This window comes from Oncorhynchus mykiss, chromosome 25 (genome assembly GCF_057628025.1).
Source record: "Oncorhynchus mykiss isolate SJ-2025 chromosome 25, ASM5762802v1, whole genome shotgun sequence".
Lineage (NCBI taxonomy): Eukaryota > Metazoa > Chordata > Actinopteri > Salmoniformes > Salmonidae > Oncorhynchus > Oncorhynchus mykiss.
Genome location: NC_143046.1, coordinates 22,695,824 through 22,719,151, shown reverse-complemented (window position 1 = coordinate 22,719,151; position 23,328 = coordinate 22,695,824). Strand labels below are relative to the sequence as shown.

The window sequence follows — 23,328 nt, the reverse complement described above, 5'->3', positions numbered from 1 at the left end:
TGGTTTAGTGGGTGAGGTGGATGAGTCCTGTCACATTATATACAGTGTGTTAGCATGGTTTAGTGGGTGAGGTGGAGGAGTCCTGTCACGTTATATGTAGTGTGTTAGCATGGTTTAGTGGGTGAGGTGGAGAAGTCCTGACACGTTATATGCAGTGTGTTAGCATGGTTTAGTGGGAGAGGTGGAGGAGTCCTGTCACGTTATATGCAGTGTGTTAGCATGGTTTAGTGGGTGAGGTGGAGGAGTCTGTCACGTTATATGTAGTGTGTTAGCATGGTTTAGTGGGTGAGGTGGGGGAGTCCTGACGAATTATATACAGTGTGTTAGCATGGTTTAGTGGGTGAGGTGGAAGAGTCTGTCACGTTATATGTAGTGTGCTAGCATGGTTTAGTTGGTGAGGTGGAGGAGTCCTGTCACGTTATATGTAGTGTGTTAGCATGGTTTAGTGGGTGAGGTGGAGGAGTCCTGTCATGTTATATGTAGTGTGTTAGCATGGTTTAGTGGGTGAGGTGGGGGAGTCCTGACACATTATATACAGTGTGTTAGCATGGTTTAGTGGGTGAGGTGGAGGAGTCTGTCACATTATATGTAGTGTGTTAGCATGGTTTAGTGGGTGAGGTGGATGAGTCCTGTCACATTATATACAGTGTGTTAGCATGGTTTAGTGGGTGAGGTGGAGGAGTCCTGTCACGTTATATGTAGTGTGTTAGCATGGTTTAGTGGGTGAGGTGGAGAAGTCCTGACACGTTATATGCAGTGTGTTAGCATGGTTTAGTGGGAGAGGTGGAGGAGTCCTGTCACGTTATATGCAGTGTGTTAGCATGGTTTAGTGGGTGAGGTGGAGGAGTCTGTCACGTTATATGTAGTGTGTTAGCATGGTTTAGTGGGTGAGGTGGGGGAGTCCTGTCACGTTATATGTAGTGTGTTAGCATGGTTTAGTGGGTGAGGTGGAGGAGTCCTGACACGTTATATGTAGTGTGTTAGCATGGTTTAGTGGGTGAGGTGGGGGAGTCCTGACGAATTATATACAGTGTGTTAGCATGGTTTAGTGGGTGAGGTGGAAGAGTCTGTCACGTTATATGTAGTGTGCTAGCATGGTTTAGTTGGTGAGGTGGAGGAGTCCTGTCACGTTATATGTAGTGTGTTAGCATGGTTTAGTGGGTGAGGTGGAGGAGTCTTGTCACATTATATACAATGTGTTAGCATGGTTTAGTGGGTGAGGTGGAGGAGTCTGTCACGTTATATGTAGTGTGTTAGCATGGTTTAGTGGGTGAGGTGGAGGAGTCCTGACACATTATATACAGTGTGTTAGCATGGTTTAGTGAGTTCCGTTAAAAGTGCAGAGAGCATCATGAAGAACAAGGAACACACCGGGCAGGTCCGAGATACTGTTGTGAAGAAGTTTAAAGCCGGATTTGGATACAAAAATATTTTCCAAGCTTTAAACATCCCAAGGAGCACTGTGCAAGCGATAATATTGAAATGGAAGGAGTATCAGACCACTGCAAATCTACCAAGACCTGGCCGTCCCTCTAAACTTTCAGCTCATACATGGAGAAGACTGATCAGAGATGCAGAGATCTACAGCTGAGGTGGGAGACTCTGTCCATAGGACAACAATCAGTCGTATATTGCACAAATCTGGCCTTTATGGAAGAGTGGCAAGAAGAAAGCCATTTCTTAAAGATATCCATAAAAAGTGTTGTTTAAAGTTTGCCACAAGCCACCTGGGAGACACACCAAACATGTGGAAGAAGGTGCTCTGGTCAGATGAAACCAAAAATTTTTGGCAACAATGCAAAACGTTATGTTTGGCGTAAAAGCAACACAGCTTATCACCCTGAACACACCATCCCCACTGTCAAACATGGTGGTGGCAGCATCATGGTTTGGGCCTGCTTTTCTTTAAAATTGATGGGAAGATGGATGGAGCCAAATACAGGACCAAACCTGATGGAGTCTGCAAAAGACCTGAGACTGGGACGGAGATTTGTCTTCCAACAAGACAATGATCCAAAACATAAAGCAAAATCTACAATGGAATGGTTAAAAAATAAACATATCCAGGTGTTAGAATGGCCAAGTCAAAGTCCAGACCTGAATCCAATCGAGAATCTGTGGAAAGAACTGAAAACTGCTGTTCACAAATGCTCTCCATCCAACCTCACTGAGCTCGAGCTGTTTTGCAAGGAGGAATGGGAAAAAAATGTCAGTCTCTCGATGTGCAAAACTGATAGAGACATACCCCAAGCGACTTACAGCTGTAATCGCAGCAAAAGGTGGCGCTACAAAGTATTAACTTAAGGGGGCTGAATAATTTTGCACGCCCAATTTTTCAGTTTTTGATTTGTTAAAAAAGTTTGAAATATCCAATAAATGTCGTTCCACTTCATGATTGTGTCCCACTTGTTGTTGATTCTTCACAAAAAAATACAGTTTTATATCTTTATGTTTGAAGCCTGAAATGTGGCAAAAGGTCGCAAAGTTCAAGGGGGCCGAATACTTTCGCAAGGCACTGTATGTAGTGTGATACCACAGTTTTGGTTGTGATTTTTTCTTATGCATTTTTTGTAAATTAATCCGTTCAAAAATATGTTTTTGCTATTCGGTGCTTTTGGTTTGGCTGGTCTTCACATGCTAGTTAAGTCAGTCAGTTGTACAATTTTGAAGCGAGAGTTGGCGTTTCTAGGGATTGATGTGACCCGACCCAGTCGAGGTCTCCTTGCCCCTCGGCCCGTATCCTCTCTGACCTCGCTGTTGCCTATATCATAAACACTGCTGATGCTTCATCATGATTAATGCTTTTATGCTGCCAGGGAGAGGGATGCCCAGTCATAGCTCACAGAGGAGCATGTAACCCAGAGAGAGAGAGGGAGAGAAGAGAGAGGGGGAGAGTAGAGATAGGGAGAGAAGAGAAGAGAGAGTGGGAGAGACAGAGTAGAGAGAGAGAAGAGAGAGGGAGAGAGTGGAGTGAGGGGGAGCGAGGGTAGAGAGAGGGAGAGAGGGGAGAGACAAAATAGAGAGAGGGAGAGAGTAGAGAGAGAGAAGAAAGAGTGGGAGCGAGAGTAGAGAGAGGGAGCGAGAGTAGAGAGAGGGAGAGAGTACAGAGAGAGAAGCGAGAGTGGAGAGAGGGGGAGCGAGGGTAGAGAGAGGGAGAGAGTAGAGAGAGGGTAGAGAGAGGGAGAGACGAGAAAGGGAGAGAGGGGGAGAGAGAGGGAGAGAAGAGAAGAGAAGAGAGAGAGAGAGGGAGGGAGGGAGAGAGAAGAGACAGTCAGTGGTTGAGGAATCAGTGTGAATCAGATATTCCATGCATTTTTAAGCACCAGCACCAGTACTGTATGCCTCCCACAGGACACATCAGTCTTTATGTCGCAGTGTGGTCTGATTGAAAGGTTGCCTTCAGCCATTACAACAGTCTGTATGTGTCAAATAACAGGGAGAGATAAATAGAAGAGACAGAGAGAGAGAGAGAGAGAGAGAGAGAGAGAGAGAGATACACTGAAACACGGTAAGAGTAGGATGGATTAGAGTAAGAGGTGTTCGGGGGGGCTATCATTAGCTCACAAATAGCACTTTTGAGCACAGGAAATTGCCTTGCCACCAGACTCTGCCTTTTGCAATATCACTGGGAGGTTGGGAAGTGTGGCTGAGCAAAAGCAGCACAGTGGTGGTAGGAAGCAGGAAGTTAGAGGAGTGGAGAGATGGGCTGAGAGAGAAACGACCCCACCGTGTCCCAGCAGAGCCAACCCTCCACGCAGCTTAGATTCAATCTGTCCTCATTTAAGCTGTAATGACCTCATCAATGACTCGGTACTCATGTCTCTCTCTTTCTTTCTGTCTGTATGTCCGTCTTACCTATCCCTCTGGCTGCAACTGAGTACCCTCCATCTGCCACAGAACCTTCACCTGAATCCTCCTCATCTGCTATTTTTCTCATCCCCCTCCCCCCTCTCTTGTCTCCCCTCCTCTCCCCCTCCACCCTCCTCTCCCCTACTTTCCCCACGCTCCTCTAGCCGAAGCCATAAAGCATGTCTCTATTGGATAACATCGCTGGGGTTTCAATGTCCAAATGCCAAGTGCCTTACTGTTGTGGTTTTTCTCTCATAAGCCCTCACTTAGACACAAACCACATGGATTTAGAGCTGCAGATCATGTTATTTCTCTGTACAGCCTCTGCAGGTTTATTTCAATTAGCAGGATAACATCGGATTGCGTCTGTGTGCTTTAGCTGAACCCTCCGCGCTAAGGCAAACAATTAGCTGAACCCTCCGCGCTAAACAGAACAAAGGCAAACGTTTAGCGGAACCCTCCGCGCTAAGCAGAACAAAGGTAAACGTTTAGCGGAACCCTCCGCGCTAAGCAGAACAAAGGCAAACATTTAGCTGAACCCTCCGCACTAAACAGAACAAAGGCAAACATTTCCAATCGTTTCGGATGGATTCCGTCACGCAGCAACAAGTAGATGATGAGTTATGGTGGCCTTATTTGTTTTGACGTCAAAACTCCAGGCTGGTTCTTTAAACTCCACAGCTGCCTCCACACTTCTTCTCCCACGGTCTCCAATGCCGCCGCACCTTTGGCTATTGCATTGCCGCCCAGCCTGGTGGTGGTTCCATGTTGGACATGTCACATCTCACAGGAGGGACGGAAGGAATCTGAGATGATCAGGAGATGAGATGAGAGCCACACACACAGACGGAAACTGCACATTGCATGGTTTAAACACTCAAGGATTTATTAAAGCACACCCTCTACACACACACACTATAGCACACAAACACACACACACACTCACAATGTCTATAGTGAGGGCTGATTGAGGTGATGAAGAGGAAGAGAGAGAGAGAGAGAGAGAGAGAGCTAGAAATCAGCCTCACCAAAGCCCCATCCCTCCCCCCTCCCTCCCCCTCTCAACCCCATTGTGACGGAGAAATGGCCAGGAGCAGAACCCATGGGAAACGTCACCTCTCATTCTCCCGGATATTACAGCGTACCCCTCTAACCCCTCTGCCCGTTGAGAGAACAGTCAACGGGGTTGGGAAAAATCTCCTCACCTACTACCTGAAATTGCTCTTTCTCAGATTCATACACACGTGCTCACACACACACAGACACAGACACACACATGCACTCACACACACTCACACACCCATGGTGGCAGAGCAGTGTGCTGCTACTCCTGATTACACTGTCATGTTGCATTGCGTGTTTCTCAGGCTTTGATTTCAATCCTCTGTGAGTCTCTGTGATAGAGTCATCTCCACTGAGCTGTATGCTCTCCTCCAGCCCTTCCCTCCTCTCTCTCCTCTAGCCCTGTCTTATCCACCAGCCTGACCCTCCCCTCTCTCCTCTAGCCCTGTCTTATCCACCAGCCTGACCCTCCCCTCTCTCCTCTAGCCCTGTCTTATCCACCAGCCTGACCCTCCCCTCTCTCCTCTAGCCCTGTCTTATCCACCAGCCTGACCCTCCCCTCTCTCCTCTAGCCCTGTCTTATCCACCAGCCTGACCCTCCCCTCTCTCCTCTAGCCCTGTCTTACCCACCAGCCTGACCCTCCCCTCTCTCCTCTAGCCCTGTCTTACCCACCAGCCCGACCCTCCCCTCTAGCCCTGTCTTATCCACCAGCTTGACCCTCCCCTCTCTCCTCTAGCCCTGTCTTATCCACCAGCCTGACCCTCCCCTCTCTCCTCTAGCCCTGTCTTATCCACCAGCCTGACCCTCCCCTCTCTCCTCTAGCCCTGTCTTATCCACCAGCCTGACCCTCCCCTCTCTCCTCTAGCCCTGTCTTATCCACCAGCCTGACCCTCCCCTCTCTCCTCTAGCCCTGTCTTATCCACCAGCCTGACCCTCCCCTCTCTCCTCCAGCCCTGTCTTACCCACCAGCCCGACCCTCCCCTCTCGCCTCCAGCCCCAGCCCTGTCTTACCCACCAGCCCAAACCCCCCTCTCTCCTCCAGCCCCAGCCCTGTCTTGCCCACCAGCCCAACCCTCCCCTCTCTCCTCCAGCCCCAGCCCTGTCTTATCCACCAGCCCAACCCTCCCCTCTCGCCTCCAGCCCCAGCCCTGTCTTACCCACCAGCCCAACCCTCCCCTCTCTCCTCCAGCCCCAGCCCTGTCTTTACCCACCAGCCCCAGCCCCCCTCTCTGGTTTCAGCTCATACCTGGCTCCAAGCAGTCTTCCCTCTTTTAAAAGTTGAAGTATCCAGGGGCCCTCTCCAAAAAGCCTTAATGAGGGTCTGGAGAGAGGCAGAGAGCACTAAAGACCTCAAAGTAGGTATTTTTTCAACTGTGGGAAATCTGTCTGCATAGCAGAGAGCAAATAAATAACTTGTACAGAAATGAAAATCTCTGAGCCCGTACACCTTGGACGGAGTCCGTCACAGGTTTAAAGGAAAATTGGTGGGCCGGTTATTAGCAGAGTAACTATATTGACCAGGACATGGATAGAACTGAAATCATAGAAATCATAAAGTAACGGTGTTTTGCTACACAGGGAGTTATAATTGTGGATAAACTATTGCTTGTAAGTAAGCATTTCACCTGTTGTATTCGGCGCATGTGACAAATACAATCAGATTTGATTTGATTTGATCCCGTTCCATTAAAGCATCATAATGGACATAGATGCCATTGTCTTCCTGCAGTATTATACTATGTCAGGGAGATTCCCTGCTTTCATTAACAAGCAGTGGTTCAGTAGTGTTTCATTCAGCAAACACATACATGTTGCTCACGCTAATTCATGTTGTGCAGATTCAAGGCAGGGAAAGAAAAAAACGAAACATAAAAAGCTGAATAAAAGAGATTGGTACAAACAGACTGACTGCCTCTGAATGAGGAGCTTGAGAGAAGGAGAGAGAAAGAGGGAGAGGGTGCGAGAGAAAGAAAGAGAGAGAGCAGGGACGATGGAGAGAGAGAGATAGAGGGGGAGAGGGTGCAAGAGAAAGAAAGAGAGAGAGAGACAGAAATAGAAAGAGAGAGAGATAGCGGGAGAGAGAGAGAGATGGGGGGGTGGAGAGAGAGCGTGAGAGAGAAAGAGAGGGGGAGAGGGAGAGAGAGAGGGGGAGAGAGAGAGAGGTAGAGGGAGAGAGAGGGTGAGAGAGAGAGAGCGTGAGAGAGAGAGAGAGAGAGAGGGAGAGAGAGGGTGAGAGAGACAGAAAGAGACACAGAGAGAGAGAGAGAGAGGGTGAGAGAGTTTCAGTAGAGCATGAATGTTAGTGGAGAGGTGAGTGATAGAGAGTTAACAGGGAGAGCGGTGGTCCCCAACAGTACAGCCAGAGAGACAGGGATGAGAGAGAAAAAAGATTGAAAGAGAGAGAGAGAGATTGACGGCAGAGGCAGTGACCTAACTCTGCAAGCCCTCTGCAACAGACAACAGGCGATAGCATCTCCCTCATGGGCTGCTCTTTTAAAGACTCAGCTCCATCACTGCCTGCTGCCTGGCTGACTGGGGTCGGAGAGAAAGAGGTCCCATACAGCACAGCAGCACTGTAAACACTATAAAACACAAAACATGTCCCCCTGTAACAGACAGACATGCAATTACTCAGCCTGAGAGGCTAATAACAGCTGTAACAGAGCAGCCCTTGGAATTGATCATATTTAGCCATAAAGCTGTTTTTTAACGTTCTCCTGTGAGATGTGCAGGTTAGTGGGGTTTAACTAGACAACGCCCTTGAAACACTATCACACAATGTGTGATTGACAAACATGCTGGAGAAGTTATGTCATGTCTGTGTGATTACTGAAATCAGGACAAATTATATTGGGACCCAGCAAATCCAATCTGATGTGAATCGTTTTGCAAAATGGCCTCTAGAACCAGACCGTTTAAAACAACGACCATGTTGAAATATGGACGTAGCTAAGCACCGCTAACTCCTTAGTGGTTTCTGTTTCCTCTTTATCACGACAGCTGTGTGTGTGTGTGTGTGTGTGTGTGTGTGTGTGTGTGTGTGTGTGTGTGTGTGCATCCATCCCACACTATCTTCTGTTCTTTAACAGCCGGGGTAAAATCACCGGGGAAGCCAAGCCAGGAAAATAAAGCCATACAGTATTACAACCTATGTGTTGTGATAATTGCGTTGTTTGCTCTATAACCTGTTAGTTCATATGTCTTGACACCGTGATATATAGGCCTAAGGCCGAGACAATAAGAAGACACAGTGGCAGAATAAACACCTTTGTTTCATCACAAAACCAGAGAGCAACATCTGTCTGGTGGAGTCCACAAAACATATTGCATGTAACAAGCAGTTACATGAGCTACAGCATCATCAAGCAAGGTAATGTTTCTGATGGTACTGATTTGTGTGTGTGCGTGCGTGCGCGTTCGTGCAAGTTTACTCACCGTACGCCAATGCCACCTTCCTCTTTCATGTAGCCTAAACTGTCTATGACTCAGTCTTACAGTTGTCACGACTTCCACTGAAGTCGGACCCTCTCCTTGTTCGGGGCAGTGTTCGGTGGTCGTCGTCACCGATCTTCTAGCCATCACAGATCCATTTTTCATTTTCCATTGGTTTTGTCTTGTCTTCCTTCACACCTGGTTCCAATCCCATCAATTAGATGTTGTGTATTTAACCCTCTGTTTCCCCTCATGTCCTTGTCGGATATTGTTTTATTGTATGTGATTGTGCTAGTATGTGTTGGTGTGGGACGGGTTTTATACCCAATATGTTATTTTGTACATTTTGGTTTTTGAAGTTTTATCAGCATTTATTAAACAACTCTGTTTATACCTAGTTCGTTCTCCTGCCCATGACTTCCCTGCCACCTACACACACCCATTACAACAGTACACGCAGTACAAGTTTTTGTTGTCCTAGGCTACCTGGCTAAAACGCTTGCTCGCTAGCCTAACTTCCATTCATGGACAACGTTAGCTAGTTAACATTAGCCTTCTACATTTAGCTACATATTGAACTTCCATACTCTTAAGCCAGAGGCACAATGTATGCATTTATGGTTGGATCAGAATCGGTGATATAATCTTTGGCCTGTACTAAGAATTAAGTTAAACCACAAGTCCAAATCCCTCTCCATCCATGGCTAATTTAGATCAGGACTAATTTTGGCTAGCTACCTAGCCACCGGAGGACAGCACAACAAGATACAACAATTCAAGTTGTTTCTGTCAGTGTTGCATTGCTCTCGATGTGATGTGACTGGAGTTAAGCCAAGTCCAAACTGTCTTGGTGCACAAGGACCGTTACCCCTTTAGTCCCAGTATTACAGGGTTTTACCAGGGTGTTGCCCCCTTAGTCCCAGTAATACAGGGTATTACCAGGGCGTTGCCCCCTTAGTCCCATTGTTACAGGGTTTTACCAGGGCGTTGCCCCCTTAGTCCCAGTATTACAGGGTTTTACCAGGGTGTTGCCCCCTTAGTCCCAGTGTTACAGGGTTTTACCAGGGCGTTGCCCCCTTTGTCCCAGTATTACAGGGTTTTACCAGGGCGTTGCCCCCCTAGTCCCAGTATTACAGTATTTTACCAGGGCGTTGCACCCTTAGTCCCAGTGTTACAGGGTTTTACCAGGGCGTTGCCACCTTAGTCCCAGTATTACAGGGTTTTACCAGGGTGTTGCCCCCTTAGTCCCAGTGTTACAGGGTTTTACCAGGGGGTTGCCCCCTTTGTCCCAGTATTACAGGGTTTTACCAGGGCGTTGCCCCCCTAGTCCCAGTATTACAGTATTTTACCAGGGCGTTGCACCCTTAGTCCCAGTGTTACAGGGTTTTACCAGGGCGTTGCCACCTTAGTCCCAGTATTACAGGGTTTTACCAGGGCGTTGCCCCCTTAGTCCCAGTCTTACAGGGTTTTAGCAGCGCGTTGCCACAGAGCCACGGTGTCCTTGACAATAGTGGTAGAGTTACTCTCCTCACTAGAACTGCCGATTTGGTCAGCACTGACAACGGTGTATATCATATAATTGTGGAGTAACAATAATTTTTTGTGCCATTTTGTTGCATTTTCCCCACTCGTTCTTAGTAAATTGTTCCCACTGCTGATTGCTTCCAATATAAATATTAAAACATAATTTAGAATTCCACAAGTATGTTTTATTTTATGGGATTATTCCCTTTTTTTCATGCAGTCCTAGTCATTTAGCGAGCATTTCTGTTGCCTAGATGGGGATTTTCCACTGTTTGAATTAAGTCCAATCACAGATATATTAAACCACGCTGCGTTGTGGTCATGTCCATCTTCCTCCTCTCTCCTTTATGGGGCTATTCAGTTTGAATTAGCCTGTTACAGGGAGAGTTCATACATGGCGTCACACCAGTGGCCCCTGTCTGGCGCTCTCACCACTTTCCTAAACATGCATGACCTGTAAAACCAGCGGGTCAGTCCGTAAATTCCATATTGAGGATCTGCTGCGATCAGCACCATCTCTAGTCTCCCCTAAACCACTCATTATCCATAATAGTACAGTAGGACCCCTGAACACAGTAAAACTCTGGAAAACGACCCTCTGCTCCACTCCACTTTCTCCGTTGTCTTGCCGACAGGATTCATCACTTTATGTTTCTAGCTACCGAACAGAGTGGGAACCATTAAAGTCCCAAATTGAGAAATAACAGGCACACATTTGGCCTTCCCGGAGAAGGTGGTGCAGAGGGGATGGGGGAGGTGGAAGGAGGTGGAGGGGGTGAGGTAGTGACGGAGGGGTGGGATGGCTATATTACAAGATTAAGTCAGCTAAGTATGCACTAATCACAGTTACTGTTGCTGGACAGAGAGGAAGGGAAGATGACTGCCATCTACAATTACTGCTCCCTCTCTCTCTCTCTCTCTCTCTCTCTCCCTATACTGCTGTTGATAATATTATTGATTTACTAAAGCTTATTACACAATGTTATGGACACACACCAGCACCTGAAGCATCATATGACCCACTACTCACTGCAGAGCAGGGGATATGGTATGGCATTTGTGTGAGTGTGAAGGGCACTACTGCTATTGTACTGCTACACTGGTATACGTAGACAGACAGACAGACAGATAGATAGATAGATAGATAGATAGATAGATAGATAGATAGATAGATAGATAGATAGATAGATAGATAGATAGATAGATAGATAGATAGATAGATAGATAGATAGATAGATAGATAGATAGATAGATAGATAGATAGATAGATAGATAGATAGATAGATAGATAGATAGATAGGTAGATAGATAGATAGATAGATAGACTGAAGATAGGCTCATTGTCCATTACTTGTGTTTTTTTGCCTTTCAATCATTGTGTTTCTTTTTTAGTCCTCTGCTTTATCTCAAGATTATTTTTCTATTTTTCTACATGAGAAACATACTTTTTCTACTTGTGAAATTGGGTATTTGTGTATTGTGGAAATTGTTCTTTTCTTTTGCAGCACCCTCAACAACAACAACATCACCCTCATCCCTCTGTCTAGCTTCAACCACATGCCCAAGCTGCGGACTCTGTGAGTATATGAGGATTATATGAGTCAACCATTGTGAAATGCCACCAAGGAGTGAGTAGAAACAGGATCCATCTCCTTAATGAGTGGTTACCTCTCCTTTGTTTCATGCTTATAATCATTACGGCCCAATTACCGCCACAAGTTACAAATTCAAGAGCTCTGACTTCCTCCAAAAACAACATGATATTCCTTCTTACACCGTGTACACACACACACGCACGCACACACACACACACACGAACGCATGCACGCACACACACACACACACACACACACGCACGCACGCACGCACACACACGCACTCACGCACGCACGCACGCACGCACACACACTGTTGTCGTTGTTGTCAACAACCCCTGGCAACCCTTGTTCTCTGATGATTGATTGGGTGGTCGCCAGGGCAATGGAATGCCAGCTCACTGGAGTTCCAGCCTGAAGCCCCTGCTGAAAAAAACAGCGAAGACCAGCACTGGCTGGTGACCAAACTTCATTGGGTTTTTGCTGGTGACCAGCCTTCATAGTTGTTTTTTGCTGGTGACCAGCCTTCGTTGTGTTTTCCCTGGTGACCAGCCTTCGCTGTGTTTTCCCTGGTGACCAGCCTTCGCTGTGTTTTCCCTGGTGACCAGCCTTCATTGTGTTTTCCCTGGTGACCAGCTTTCGCTGTGTTTTCCCTGGTGACCAGCCTTCGATGGTTTTTCCCTGGTGACCAGCCTTCGCTGTGTTTTCCCTGGTGACCAGCCTTCGATGGGTTTTCCCTGGTGACCAGCCTTCGATGGGTTTTCCCTGGTGACCATCCATCGCTGTATTTTTGCTGGTGACCATCCTTCGTTGTGTTTTTGCTGGTGACCAGCCTTCATTTATTTATTTGCTGGTGACAAGCCTTGTTTTCGCTGTTGACCATCCTTCGCTGTGTTTTGGACACAAAGCTGGTCACCAGAATATCCTGGTCACCTGCAAAACAAGCAGCAAGTCATTTTATGCTGGCTTGCAAAGCTAATACTTCCTCTTTTTACAATCATTTTGTTCATTCAATTTTGACAGCCAAAATTTTCACACGTGGCAGATATGTTTTAGCAGTACATTTCAATGATGTTTAAAATGTGAAAGAATCTGATCTACAATGCACCCACAATCTGCATTCAGAATGACTATCAGGGTTAGAACGAGTGTCACCAGTGTCCAAAAGCACAGCGAAGGCTGGTCACCAACAAAAACACAGAGAATGCTAATCACCACCAAAAACACAGAGAATGCTGATCACCACCAAAAACACAGAGAATGCTGATCACCACCAAAAACACAGAGAATGCTGATCACCACCAAAAACAGAAAAGGCTGGTCACCACCAAAAACAGAAAAGGCTGGTCACCACCAAAAACAGAAAAGGCTGGTCACCACCAAAAACAGAAAAGGCTGGTCACTAGGGAAAACACATGGACGGTTGGTGTGCCAGCATAACCAGCTAGACCCTGCTGGTCAGACCATCTTGACCAGCATCTGACTAGCACTAACCAGCTTGACCAGAACTGACCAGCATAACCAGCTAGACCCTGCTGGTCAGACCATCTTGACCAGCATCCGACTAGCACTAACCAGCTTGACCAGAACTGAGCAGCATAACCAGCTAGACCATGCTGGTCAGACCATCTTGACCAGCATCCGACTAGCACTAACCAGCTTGACCAGCATAGACCAGCGTGGACCAGCTTGAAATTTATGCTGGTCTATGCTGTTTTGTTTTAAGCAGGTATTGTCTTTGTCTCTGTCCTCTGTGACCGGTGCATTACTGTTTTACTGTACCCACTCCACTTCCACTGTCTCCCCGACCTCAATCAATTAAAATCATTGCACAGTGTTCAACCTCACAGGATGTTTCCATTCTGTGGCTGACCTTGTGTATTAGCAGTGGGCTCTGGGGTTCTTATGACCATGTGATCTGAGTGTTTCACTGCTCATCGATCCAGTGACAACAGTAGACACAGGTCTGATCTGGTTGGGCCTGGGTCTGGGGATGCATACATACAGACAGATAGACAGACTGACCTTAACACCCGGGGCTCATCTCAGAACCACAGTGTTTCAGGGGTCACAGTGACCCTGCAGGGTCCTCGCCCCCAGAACCCCAGTCATCAGCTCTTTTCCTGCCTGCTGCCGGTACTCCTCTGGGGCCTGAGGTCTGGAGGCCAGGAGCTGTCCACTCCCCCTGCATTAGGACTACGCTATATGCTCCCCGGCTCGGCAGTCTGCTCTGGAAAGCCTTCCATCCATCAGTCCCCTCAGACAGGCTTAGCCCCAGCCCCCTCACCTCCTCCTCCCCATCCCCTCTCCACCTCCTCGCCTCCCCAGGATTGAATTTGCTGATGCTGTGATGGCCAGCCTGCTGCTCCCTAGCCAGTATTGAATTATCGGAGGCTCCCTCTGCTCCCCCCTACTCCTCTTGCTCCCAGTTCCTTTGTATTGAATTTTCTGGCTCTAATATCCCTGAGATCTCTGTATTGAATTTGCTGCTCGTAAAAACAACTTATTAAATCAAATGTTTAGAAATGTCTGTAATCCATTTAGCAGGGATGGGGCGATGTAGTGATGGGATGGAAGGTGGATGGCTCCAGGTCTCTAATGAAATAGCTTGGATTACCTAGCTCTGCACCCTCTCTCTATCTCTCTCTCTCTCTCTCTCTCTCCCCCTCTCTCTCTCTCTCTCTCTCTCTCGCTCTCTCTCTCCCTCTCTCTCTCTCTCCCCCTCTCTCTCTCTCTCGCTCTGCACCCTCTCTCTATCTCTCTCTCTCTATCTCTCTCTCCCTCTCTCTCTCTCTCTCTCCCTCTCTCTCTCTCTCTCTCTGCACCCTCTCTCTATCTCTCCCTCTCTCTCTCTCGCTCTCTCTCTCTCTCTCTCTCTCTCTCTCTCTTTGCACCCTCTCTATCTCTCTCTCTCTCCCTCTCTCTGCACCCTCTCTCTATCTCTCTCCCTCTCTCTCTATTTCTCTCTCTGTTTCTCTCCCCAACACTCTCTTTACGAGCTTTGTCCAGCAGCCATTCAATTAGATCAAATGATATCACCCCATGGTGCTTTGCCATTCAATCACTCCAGACAAATAGAGTGTGAGGCCTCCTACTGCTAAAGGGGTAGCCAGTCGTTTTCACAGTGTGTGTGGATCACTGGATGAGATGAGTTGCCTTTTTGTGCACACACACATAAGCATGCACACACATCTGACCACAGAGTGGTGGTGTATGAGCCCTCTGCTCCGTCTCAGTGTGGAGCTCATCCCCTCCATCCGTCCATCTCTCTGATCCCACTGGTGTGTAATTCATCCGGAACAACGGGAGGCTATAAACTGGATTTATAATGGGAAGAGCTCCATTAAAACTACAGCCCACGCTGCTATCCTCAATGAGCAATTCCTGTCCCCTAACCGGATCACACCCCTATTTCATTTGCAGACTTTTTGTAAAGGGTATAGAGCCTGTTTTATTTGCTGACATTACTTTTTCTCCCCCCTCCCTCCCTCGCTCCCTCTGTTTCCTCTCCTCTCAGCTCCTCTCCTCTCGCCCCGTCGGTCCCGTAATGGCTGTTGTGAGATAGGGATTTAGCCCCAGTGTATTGTGTCCTGTCCTCTTCTTTGAGGGAGGGAGAACTTGAGGAAAAGAAGGTGTTGGCCAAAAGAGAGAGACCATTCTTGCATCTGCAGAAGGATACATATTAGATACAGATACATATTAGATACAGATACATATTAGATACAGATACATATTAGATACAGATACATATTAGATACAGATACATATTAGATACAGACAGGGGAAGCAGGGTAGCCTAGTGGTTAGAGTATTGGACTAGTAACTGGAAAGATGCAAGTTCAAACCCCCGAGCTGACAAGGTCTGTTGTTCTGCCCCTGAACAGGCAGTTAACCCACTGTTCCTAGGCCGTCATTGAAAATAAGAATTTGTTCTTAACTGACTTGCCTAGTAAAATAAAAATAAAAAAAAGATACAGACACATATTAGATACAGACACATATTAGATACAGACACATATTAGATACAGATACATATTAGATACAGATACATATTAGATACAGATACATATTAGATACAGATACATATTAGATACAGACACATATTAGATACAGATACATATTAGATACAGATACATATTAGATACAGACACATATTAGATACAGATACATATTAGATACAGATACATATTAGATACAGACACATATTAGATACAGACACATATTAGATACAGATACATATTAGATACAGACACATTATAGATACAGATACAGATACATATTAGATACAGATACATATTAGATACAGATACATATTAGATACAGACACATATTAGATACAGATACATATTAGATACAGATACATATTCGATACAGATACATATTAGATACAGACACATATTAGATACAGATACAGATACATATTAGATACAGACACATATTAGATACAGATACATATTAGATACAGACACATATTAGATACAGACACATATTAGATACAGATACATATTAGATACAGATACATATTCGATACAGACACATATTAGATACAGATACAGATACATATTAGATACAGACACATATTTAGATACAGACACATATTAGATACAGATACATATTAGATACAGATACATATTAAATACAGATACATATTAGTAGCGTTTATTTGGTCTTGGTTATGACAACCACAGCTCTGTCAAGGACAGAGGAGTCACAGAGTCATTAACACAGCTCTGCTGCCATGAGTGAACGAGGACTCCTAACACTGTTCCATCTGCTAGGTAGCCTTAGACATGAGGAACCATAGGTCTTTACAATTTGTGGACATATATTTCAGTGAGTGGATTATTCTTCTCAGACTGGACTTGGTCATTTTTCTCATACATGGTATGCCACTGGCCATCTACTGTGGCACTGAACACTGTGGCTGTTCTATTTCTCTCCTCCCTCCCTCTGCAGCCAACAACACGCACTGACTACTGCAGTTCCCTCTCTCTCCCCTCCTCCCTCTGCAGACGTCTACATTCTAACAATCTGCACTGCGACTGCCACCTGTCCTGGCTGTCTGACTGGCTGCGGCAGAGGCGGGGCCTGGCCCCCTTCACCCAGTGCATGGCCCCTGCCAACATGAGGGGCCTCAACATCCCTGACGTCCAGAAGAAAGACTTCACATGTACAGGTACACTAAATCCCAATGACAACACACTGTACTACAAACACTAAACAATGTACCTACGCATGTTGTCTCCAGATGAACACATTCTTTCATGGCTCAGATTGAAAAGCCACTGAATCAGTAGAATAGGTTGGTGTTCCTGTTTAATTTACTCCAGGATATAATTGGTAAAAGTTTTCACTTTTGGGCTTAATGAACACCTCCCACCCCCTCCCTGCAGCCATAAATCAGCCGAGGAATCTCCAGCAGGCAGACGCAGCAGAAGTACAGTTGTCCGCCTCAGAGTCAGCCCCTTAATTACCACAGGAGAGGGAAAGAGAGGAGAGAGAGATTTTCCCTTTTGTACTTTAAATATTTGCACATTGTTACAATGCTGTATATAGCCATAACATAACATTGAAAAGGTCTCTATTCTTGTGGAACTTTTGTGAGTGTACAACATAAAACACCAAATAATGCATGCAGAGCAGAATTATTGGGTATACGCGCTAATGATCAAAATCCAGAAAAGAGACGTTAAATTCTACAACCACCTAAAAGGAAGCAATTCCCAAACCTTCCATAACAAAGCCATCACCTACAGAGAGATGAACCTGGAGAAGAGTCCCTAAGCAAAGCTGGTCCTGGGGCTCTGCTCACAAACACAAACAGACCCCACAGAGCCCCAGGACAGCAACACAATTAGACCCAACCAAATCATGAGAAAACTAAAAGATAATTACTTGACACATTACAAATAAAAACAGAACAAACTAGAATGCTATTTGGCCCCAAAAAGAGAGTACTCTGTGGCAGAATACCTGATCACTGTGACTGACCCAACATTAAGGAAATCTTTGAGTGTACAGACTCTTGCTATTGAGAAAGGCTGCCGTAGGCAGACCTGGCTCTCAAGAGAAGACTGTCTATGTGCACACTGCCCACAAAACGAGGTGGAAACTGAGCTGCACTTCCTAACCTCCTGCCAAATGTATGACCACATTAGAGACACATATTTCCCACAGATTACACAGACCCACAAAGAATTCAAAAACGAATCCAATTTTGATAAACTCCCATTTCTACTGAGTGAAATACCACAGTGTGTCATCACAGCAGTAAGATTTGTGACCTGTTGCCACAAGAAAAGGGCAACCAGTGAAGAACAAACACCATTGTAAATACAACCTATATTTATGTTTTAGTTTCCTTTTTGTACTTTAACTATTTGCACATCATTACAACACTGTATATAGACATAATATGGCATTTGAAATGTCTCTATTCTTTTGGAACTTTTGTGAGTGTCATGTTTACTGTTAATTTTGATTGTTTATTTAACTTTAGTTTATTATCTATTTCACTTCCGTTGGCAATGTAAACATATGTTTCCCATGACAATAAAGCCCCTTAAATATACATTTGAGAGAGAGTAGAGAGAGCCCCCGTGCTGGTAAAAAAAAAGGTAAAAAAAGCTCCCTCTCTCTCTCGTTCTCTCTCTCTCTCTCTCTCTCTCCCCCCCTCTGTCTCTCTCTCTCCCTCTCTCGCTCTCTCTCACCCTCACGCTCTCCCTCTCTCTATCTCGTTCCCTCTCTCTCTCTCTTGCTCCTTCTCTCTCTCTCTCTCTCTCTCTCTCTCTGTCTCTCCCTCTCTGTCTCTCTCTCTCTCCCTCTCTCGCTCTCTCTCACCCTCTCGCTCTCTCTCTCTCTGTCTCTCGCTCCCTCTCTGTCTCTCTCGCTCTCCCTCTTTCTCTCTCCCTCTCTATCGCCCTCTCTCTCTCTCTCTCTCTCTTCCTCTTATCACCCTCTCTTGCTCTCTCTCTCTCTTGATCTCCCTGTCTTCCTCTTTCTCTCTATCACCCTCTCTCTCTTTCTCAGGCCCAGCTCAGGTGAAGCCTCATACCTGTATTCCCCAAGCATCAGTGTGTCCGGCCTCTTGCACCTGCAACAACAACATTGTGGATTGTCGCCGCAAGGGCCTGACGGAGATCCCTGCCAACCTACCAGAGGGCATCGTAGAGATGTAAGTAGACTAACTTTACTCCACAATGCTTTTTAACAATCACTACTTTTATTCATGTATATCACCCGTTGTCTTCATTATTGGTACACTCAGAACATTTTCAGAACATTCATATGGAAACATCCTGTTTTTGTACAAAACACATGGGTCTTTTTGTTTTTGTACAAACCGTCCTGTGTGTTTATTACCTACCTGCTCCTGTAATGGAACAAACCCCATTAGCTCCATCAGTTAACAGGCTCATTACTGCTGGTCCAGGTGCCTGGTGTCTGTCTCTACTCTGTACTGAGACATAAACATCATCTCCTATCCCCTGGGCTGCTGGCTGGCTGGCTGACTGACTGGCTAACTGACTAGCTGGCTGGCTGGCTGGCTGGCTGGCTGGCTGGCTGACTGACTGGCTAACTGACTAGCTGGCTGGCTGGCTGGCTGGCTGGCTGGCTGACTGACTGGCTAACTGACTAACTGACTGGCTGGCTGACTTACTGACTTGCTGGCTGACTGACTGGCTAACTGACTAGCTGGCTGGCTGGCTGGCTGACTGGCTAACTGACTAACTGACTGGCTAACTGACTGGCTGGCTGACTGGCTGACTTACTGACTGACTGGCTGTCTGACTGGCTCAATGGCTAACTGACTGATTGACTGGCTGGCTGGCTAACTGACTGATTGTCTGGCTGACTGACTGGCTGAGTGGCTGACTGACACACAGGTGGACTCCTCACCTATGGATCTGCGGTTTCTCTGCCTGCCCCATCTCAGAGATCAGTCTCAGCTAGGTGGCTCAGACATTTCTCTGCACCCCATGGGGCCTTGTTAGTGGCTTGACTTACTGAGATAAGGTGCAGCTTTTCTAGGACCCTACCACCCTTGTTTGGGGGGGATGTGTGTATTTGTGCGTGTGTGTGTGTGTGTGTGTGTGTGTGTGTGTGTGTGTGTGTGTGTGTGTGTGTTTTTGTGCGTGTGTGTGTGTGTGTGTGTGTGTGTGTGTGTGGCTGTGCGGCGTGTTTGTCTGCTGCCTCGTACCCCAGGCTGATTGGATTTCCGCTCTACTTTGGAGCGCGTCCATATCTTCTCAGTCAGGATATTTGATATACATATCGATCGCTCCTGCTCTTGTTTGCGCTAAAGGACAGGTGGGTAATTGCTCTGATATGTACCGTTTCTACACCGCTATTGTTGTGCCAATAGTGTATGACCTTTGAATAACAAATGGATATGTTAAGGAAGGAAGGTAGGATACATTACTACAGCGCTTTCTATAGCCAGAAATGATATACCACTAATGAAATGATGTATTGTCAGGACTTTGCTGGGGTCCGATAGTCATTTCTCTAAGAATTGTTTTCACGTTCCTCTGCCAGGTTCGAATTACTGTTACACCTACCGCTCAGGAACGACAGCCAAAACAACATCCACTCAATCTGTAGTTTAGGAATCAGAGGAAATAGATCCCTTGGAGCAGAGTCTGTGTTGTATACGTCTCTGTATAAGCTTTCCCTGTTCCTTCCTAAATATACACTGAGTATACCAAACATTAGGAACACCTTCCTAATATTGAGTTGTACCCGCTTTGGCCTCAGAACAGCCTCAATTCGTTGGGGCATTGAATTTACAAGGTGTCAAAAGCGTTCCACAGGGATGCTGACCCATGTTGACTATAATGCTTCCCACAGTTGTGTCAAGTTGGCTGGATAACCTTTGGGTGGTGAACCATTCTTAAAACACACGGGAAACTGTTGAGTGTGAAAAACAGCGTTGCAATTCTCGACACAAACAGGTGCGCCTGGCACCAACTACCATACCCCATTCAAAGACACTTAAATCTTGTATCTTAATATGCACCCCCTCATTGGCACACAAACACAATCCATGTCTCAATTTTCTCAAGGCATAAAGAAACGTCTTTAACCTGTCTCCTCTCCTTCATCTACAGTACACTGATTGAAGTGGATTTAACAAGGGATCACAGCTTTCACCTAGTCAGTCTGTCAGTCTGGTCAGTCAAATATTTTGTATACTCAGTGCATTCGGAAAGTACTCAGACCCCTTGACTTTTTCCACATTTAGTTACGTTACAGCCTTATTCAAAAATTCATGATATCGTTTTTTCTCTCTCATCAAGCTACACACAATACCCCAGAATGACGAAGCAAAAACAGTTTTTTTGAAAAAATCATAAAAAATAAAATGTAATTTAGCATAGCTATTCAGACCCTTTACTCAGTACTTTGTTGAAGTACCTTTGGCAGCGATGACAGCCTTGAGTCTTCTATGAAGCTACAAGCTTGAAGGTTTCTCCCATTCTTCTCTGCAGATCCTCTCAAGCTCTGTCAGGTTGGATGGGGAGTGTCAATGCACAGCTATTTTCAATTCTCCCCAGAGATGTTCATTCGGGTTCAAGTCCGGGCTCTGGCTGGGCCGCTCAAGGACATTCAGAGACTTGTCACGAAGCCACTCCTGCGTTTTCTTGGCTATGTGCTTAGGGTCGTTATCCTGTTGGAAGGTGAACCTTCGCCCCAGTCTGAGGTCCTGAGCATTCTGGAACAGGTTTTCATCAAGGGTCTCTCTGTACTTTGCTCCGTTCATCTTTCCCTCGATCCTGACTTGTCTCCCAGTCCTTGCCGCTAAAAAACATCCCCACAGCATGATGCTGCTACCACCATGCTTCACCGTAGGGATGTTGCCCGGTTTCCTCCAGACGTGACGCTTGGCATTCAGGCCAAAGAGTTCAATATTGGTTTCATCAGACCAGAGAATCTTGTTTCTCATGGTCTGAGTCCTTTAGGGGCCATTTGGCAAACTCTAACTGCGCTGTCATGTGCCTTTTACTGAGGAGTGGCTTCCGTCTGGCCAGTCTACCATAAAGGCCTGATTGGTGGAGTGCTGGAGAGATGGTTGTCCTTCTGGAAGTTTCTCCCATCTCCACAGAGGAACTCGAGTTCTTGGCCCTGACCAAGGCCCTTCTCCTCCGATTGCTCAGTTTGGCCGGACGACCAGCACTAGGAAGAGTCATGGTGGTTCTAAACTTCCATTTAAGAATGATGAAGGCCACTGTGTTATTGGGGACCTTCAATGCTGCAGAAATTTTTTGGCACACTTCCCAGATCTGTGCCTCGACACAATCCTGTTTCGGAGCTCTATAGACAATTCCTTCAACCTCATGGCTTGGTTTTTGCTCTGACATGCACTGTGTGTGCCAGGTGTGTGCCTTTCCAAATCATGTCCAGTCAATTGAATTTACCACAAGTGGACTACAATCATGTTGTAGAAACATCTCAAGGATGATCAATGGAAACAGGATGCACCTGAGCAAAATGTTGAGTCTCATTGTAAGGGCGTTCGTCTGTAGGAGGAAGAGAAGCGGACCAAAGCGCAGCGTGGTGGTTATTCATGTTTTACTAAATCACTACACATGAACAAACTAACAAAAACAAGAAATGTGAAAACGCAAAACAGTCCTATCCTGTGACACCAAACACAGTGACAGGAACAATCACCCACAAACACACAGTGAAACCCAGGCTACCTAAGTATGATTCTCAATCAGAGACAACTAATGACACCTGCCTCTGATTGAGAACCATACTAGGCCGAAAACATAGAAATGCCCCAAAACATAGAAAAACAAACATAGACTGCCCACCCAACTCACGCCCTGACCATACTAAATAAATACAAAACAGAAATAGAGGTCAGAACGTGACACTCATAGCAAAGGGTCTGAATAATTATGTAAATAAAGTGTTTCTGTTTTTTATATTTAAAACAGTTGGTTAAAAAATGTAAAACCTGTTATCACATTGTCATTATGGGGTATTGTGTGTAGATTGATTAATACATTATTTTATTTAATCCATTATAGAATAAGGCTGTAACGTAACAAAATGCGGAAAAGGAAGAGATATGAATAATTTTCGAATGCACTTTATATGCAATCATTATCTTCCTTTAGCATCATTCCCTTACTAGGAGCCATTAACAGACACACACATGCCTCCAGAGAAGGGCCAGAACAATAACAGAATCGCGATACCCTTTAATATCGTGGCAAGGAAACAAAAACACAATGAGGGTTTCACTTCTTTAGGAAAACAGCTCTAATGTTTGAAACAAACATCATTATGTTGTCATCCAGACTCACGTATTTATTTTCCAAGCTATTTCACACAATACTTTACTTACTGCAGGTTTTTAAAGGACCAAACAGTTTGGTCTGCTTCCTGTTTTCATTTTTGCCATGGATAACATATTGCAATACAGGTTTCATCACAACCCTACTGCAGAGTAAACCCAGATAGATGGTGGTGTAGTGAGGTAGGGGGACAGAGGGTGGGATTGAGAGATTTGGGGGAGTAGAGAGGAGGACTGAGGGGCTGCAGAGAGGAGGACTGAGGGACTAGGAGATATCGTGGCGGGGGAGTGGGGGCTGCAGCAGGTAGCGAAGGGGACAGGCACGGGGGACAGAGGGGTGGGACTAGGAGATATCGTGGCGGGGGGTGACCCTTGCCCAGTAGCTCTGTGGCTGAAGTACTGAGTGGCCTTGCACTACCCTCCCCAGATACCACTACAGACACAAAGCACAGCAGCCCACTTCCATCCTCCATCTCCCAGACAACACCGCCCACTGGGCCAGGTCTCACTGTGACTATTAAAACCTACCCAAACCAGAAACCGTGGATAGATGGAAG

At 46.0% G+C, this 23,328-nt stretch overlaps 1 protein-coding gene across 1 annotated transcript in view; it reads left to right on the top strand.

Moving 5' to 3' along the window:
* Positions 1-23,328, top strand: part of slit3 (slit homolog 3 (Drosophila)) — a 443,755-nt gene that overhangs the window by 278,985 nt on the left and 141,442 nt on the right. Inside the window, 3 exon segments of the mRNA XM_036969807.2 lie at positions 11,374-11,445; positions 16,476-16,639; positions 18,493-18,637. Of these exon segments, the coding sequence (XP_036825702.2) occupies positions 11,374-11,445; positions 16,476-16,639; positions 18,493-18,637 (381 nt within the window).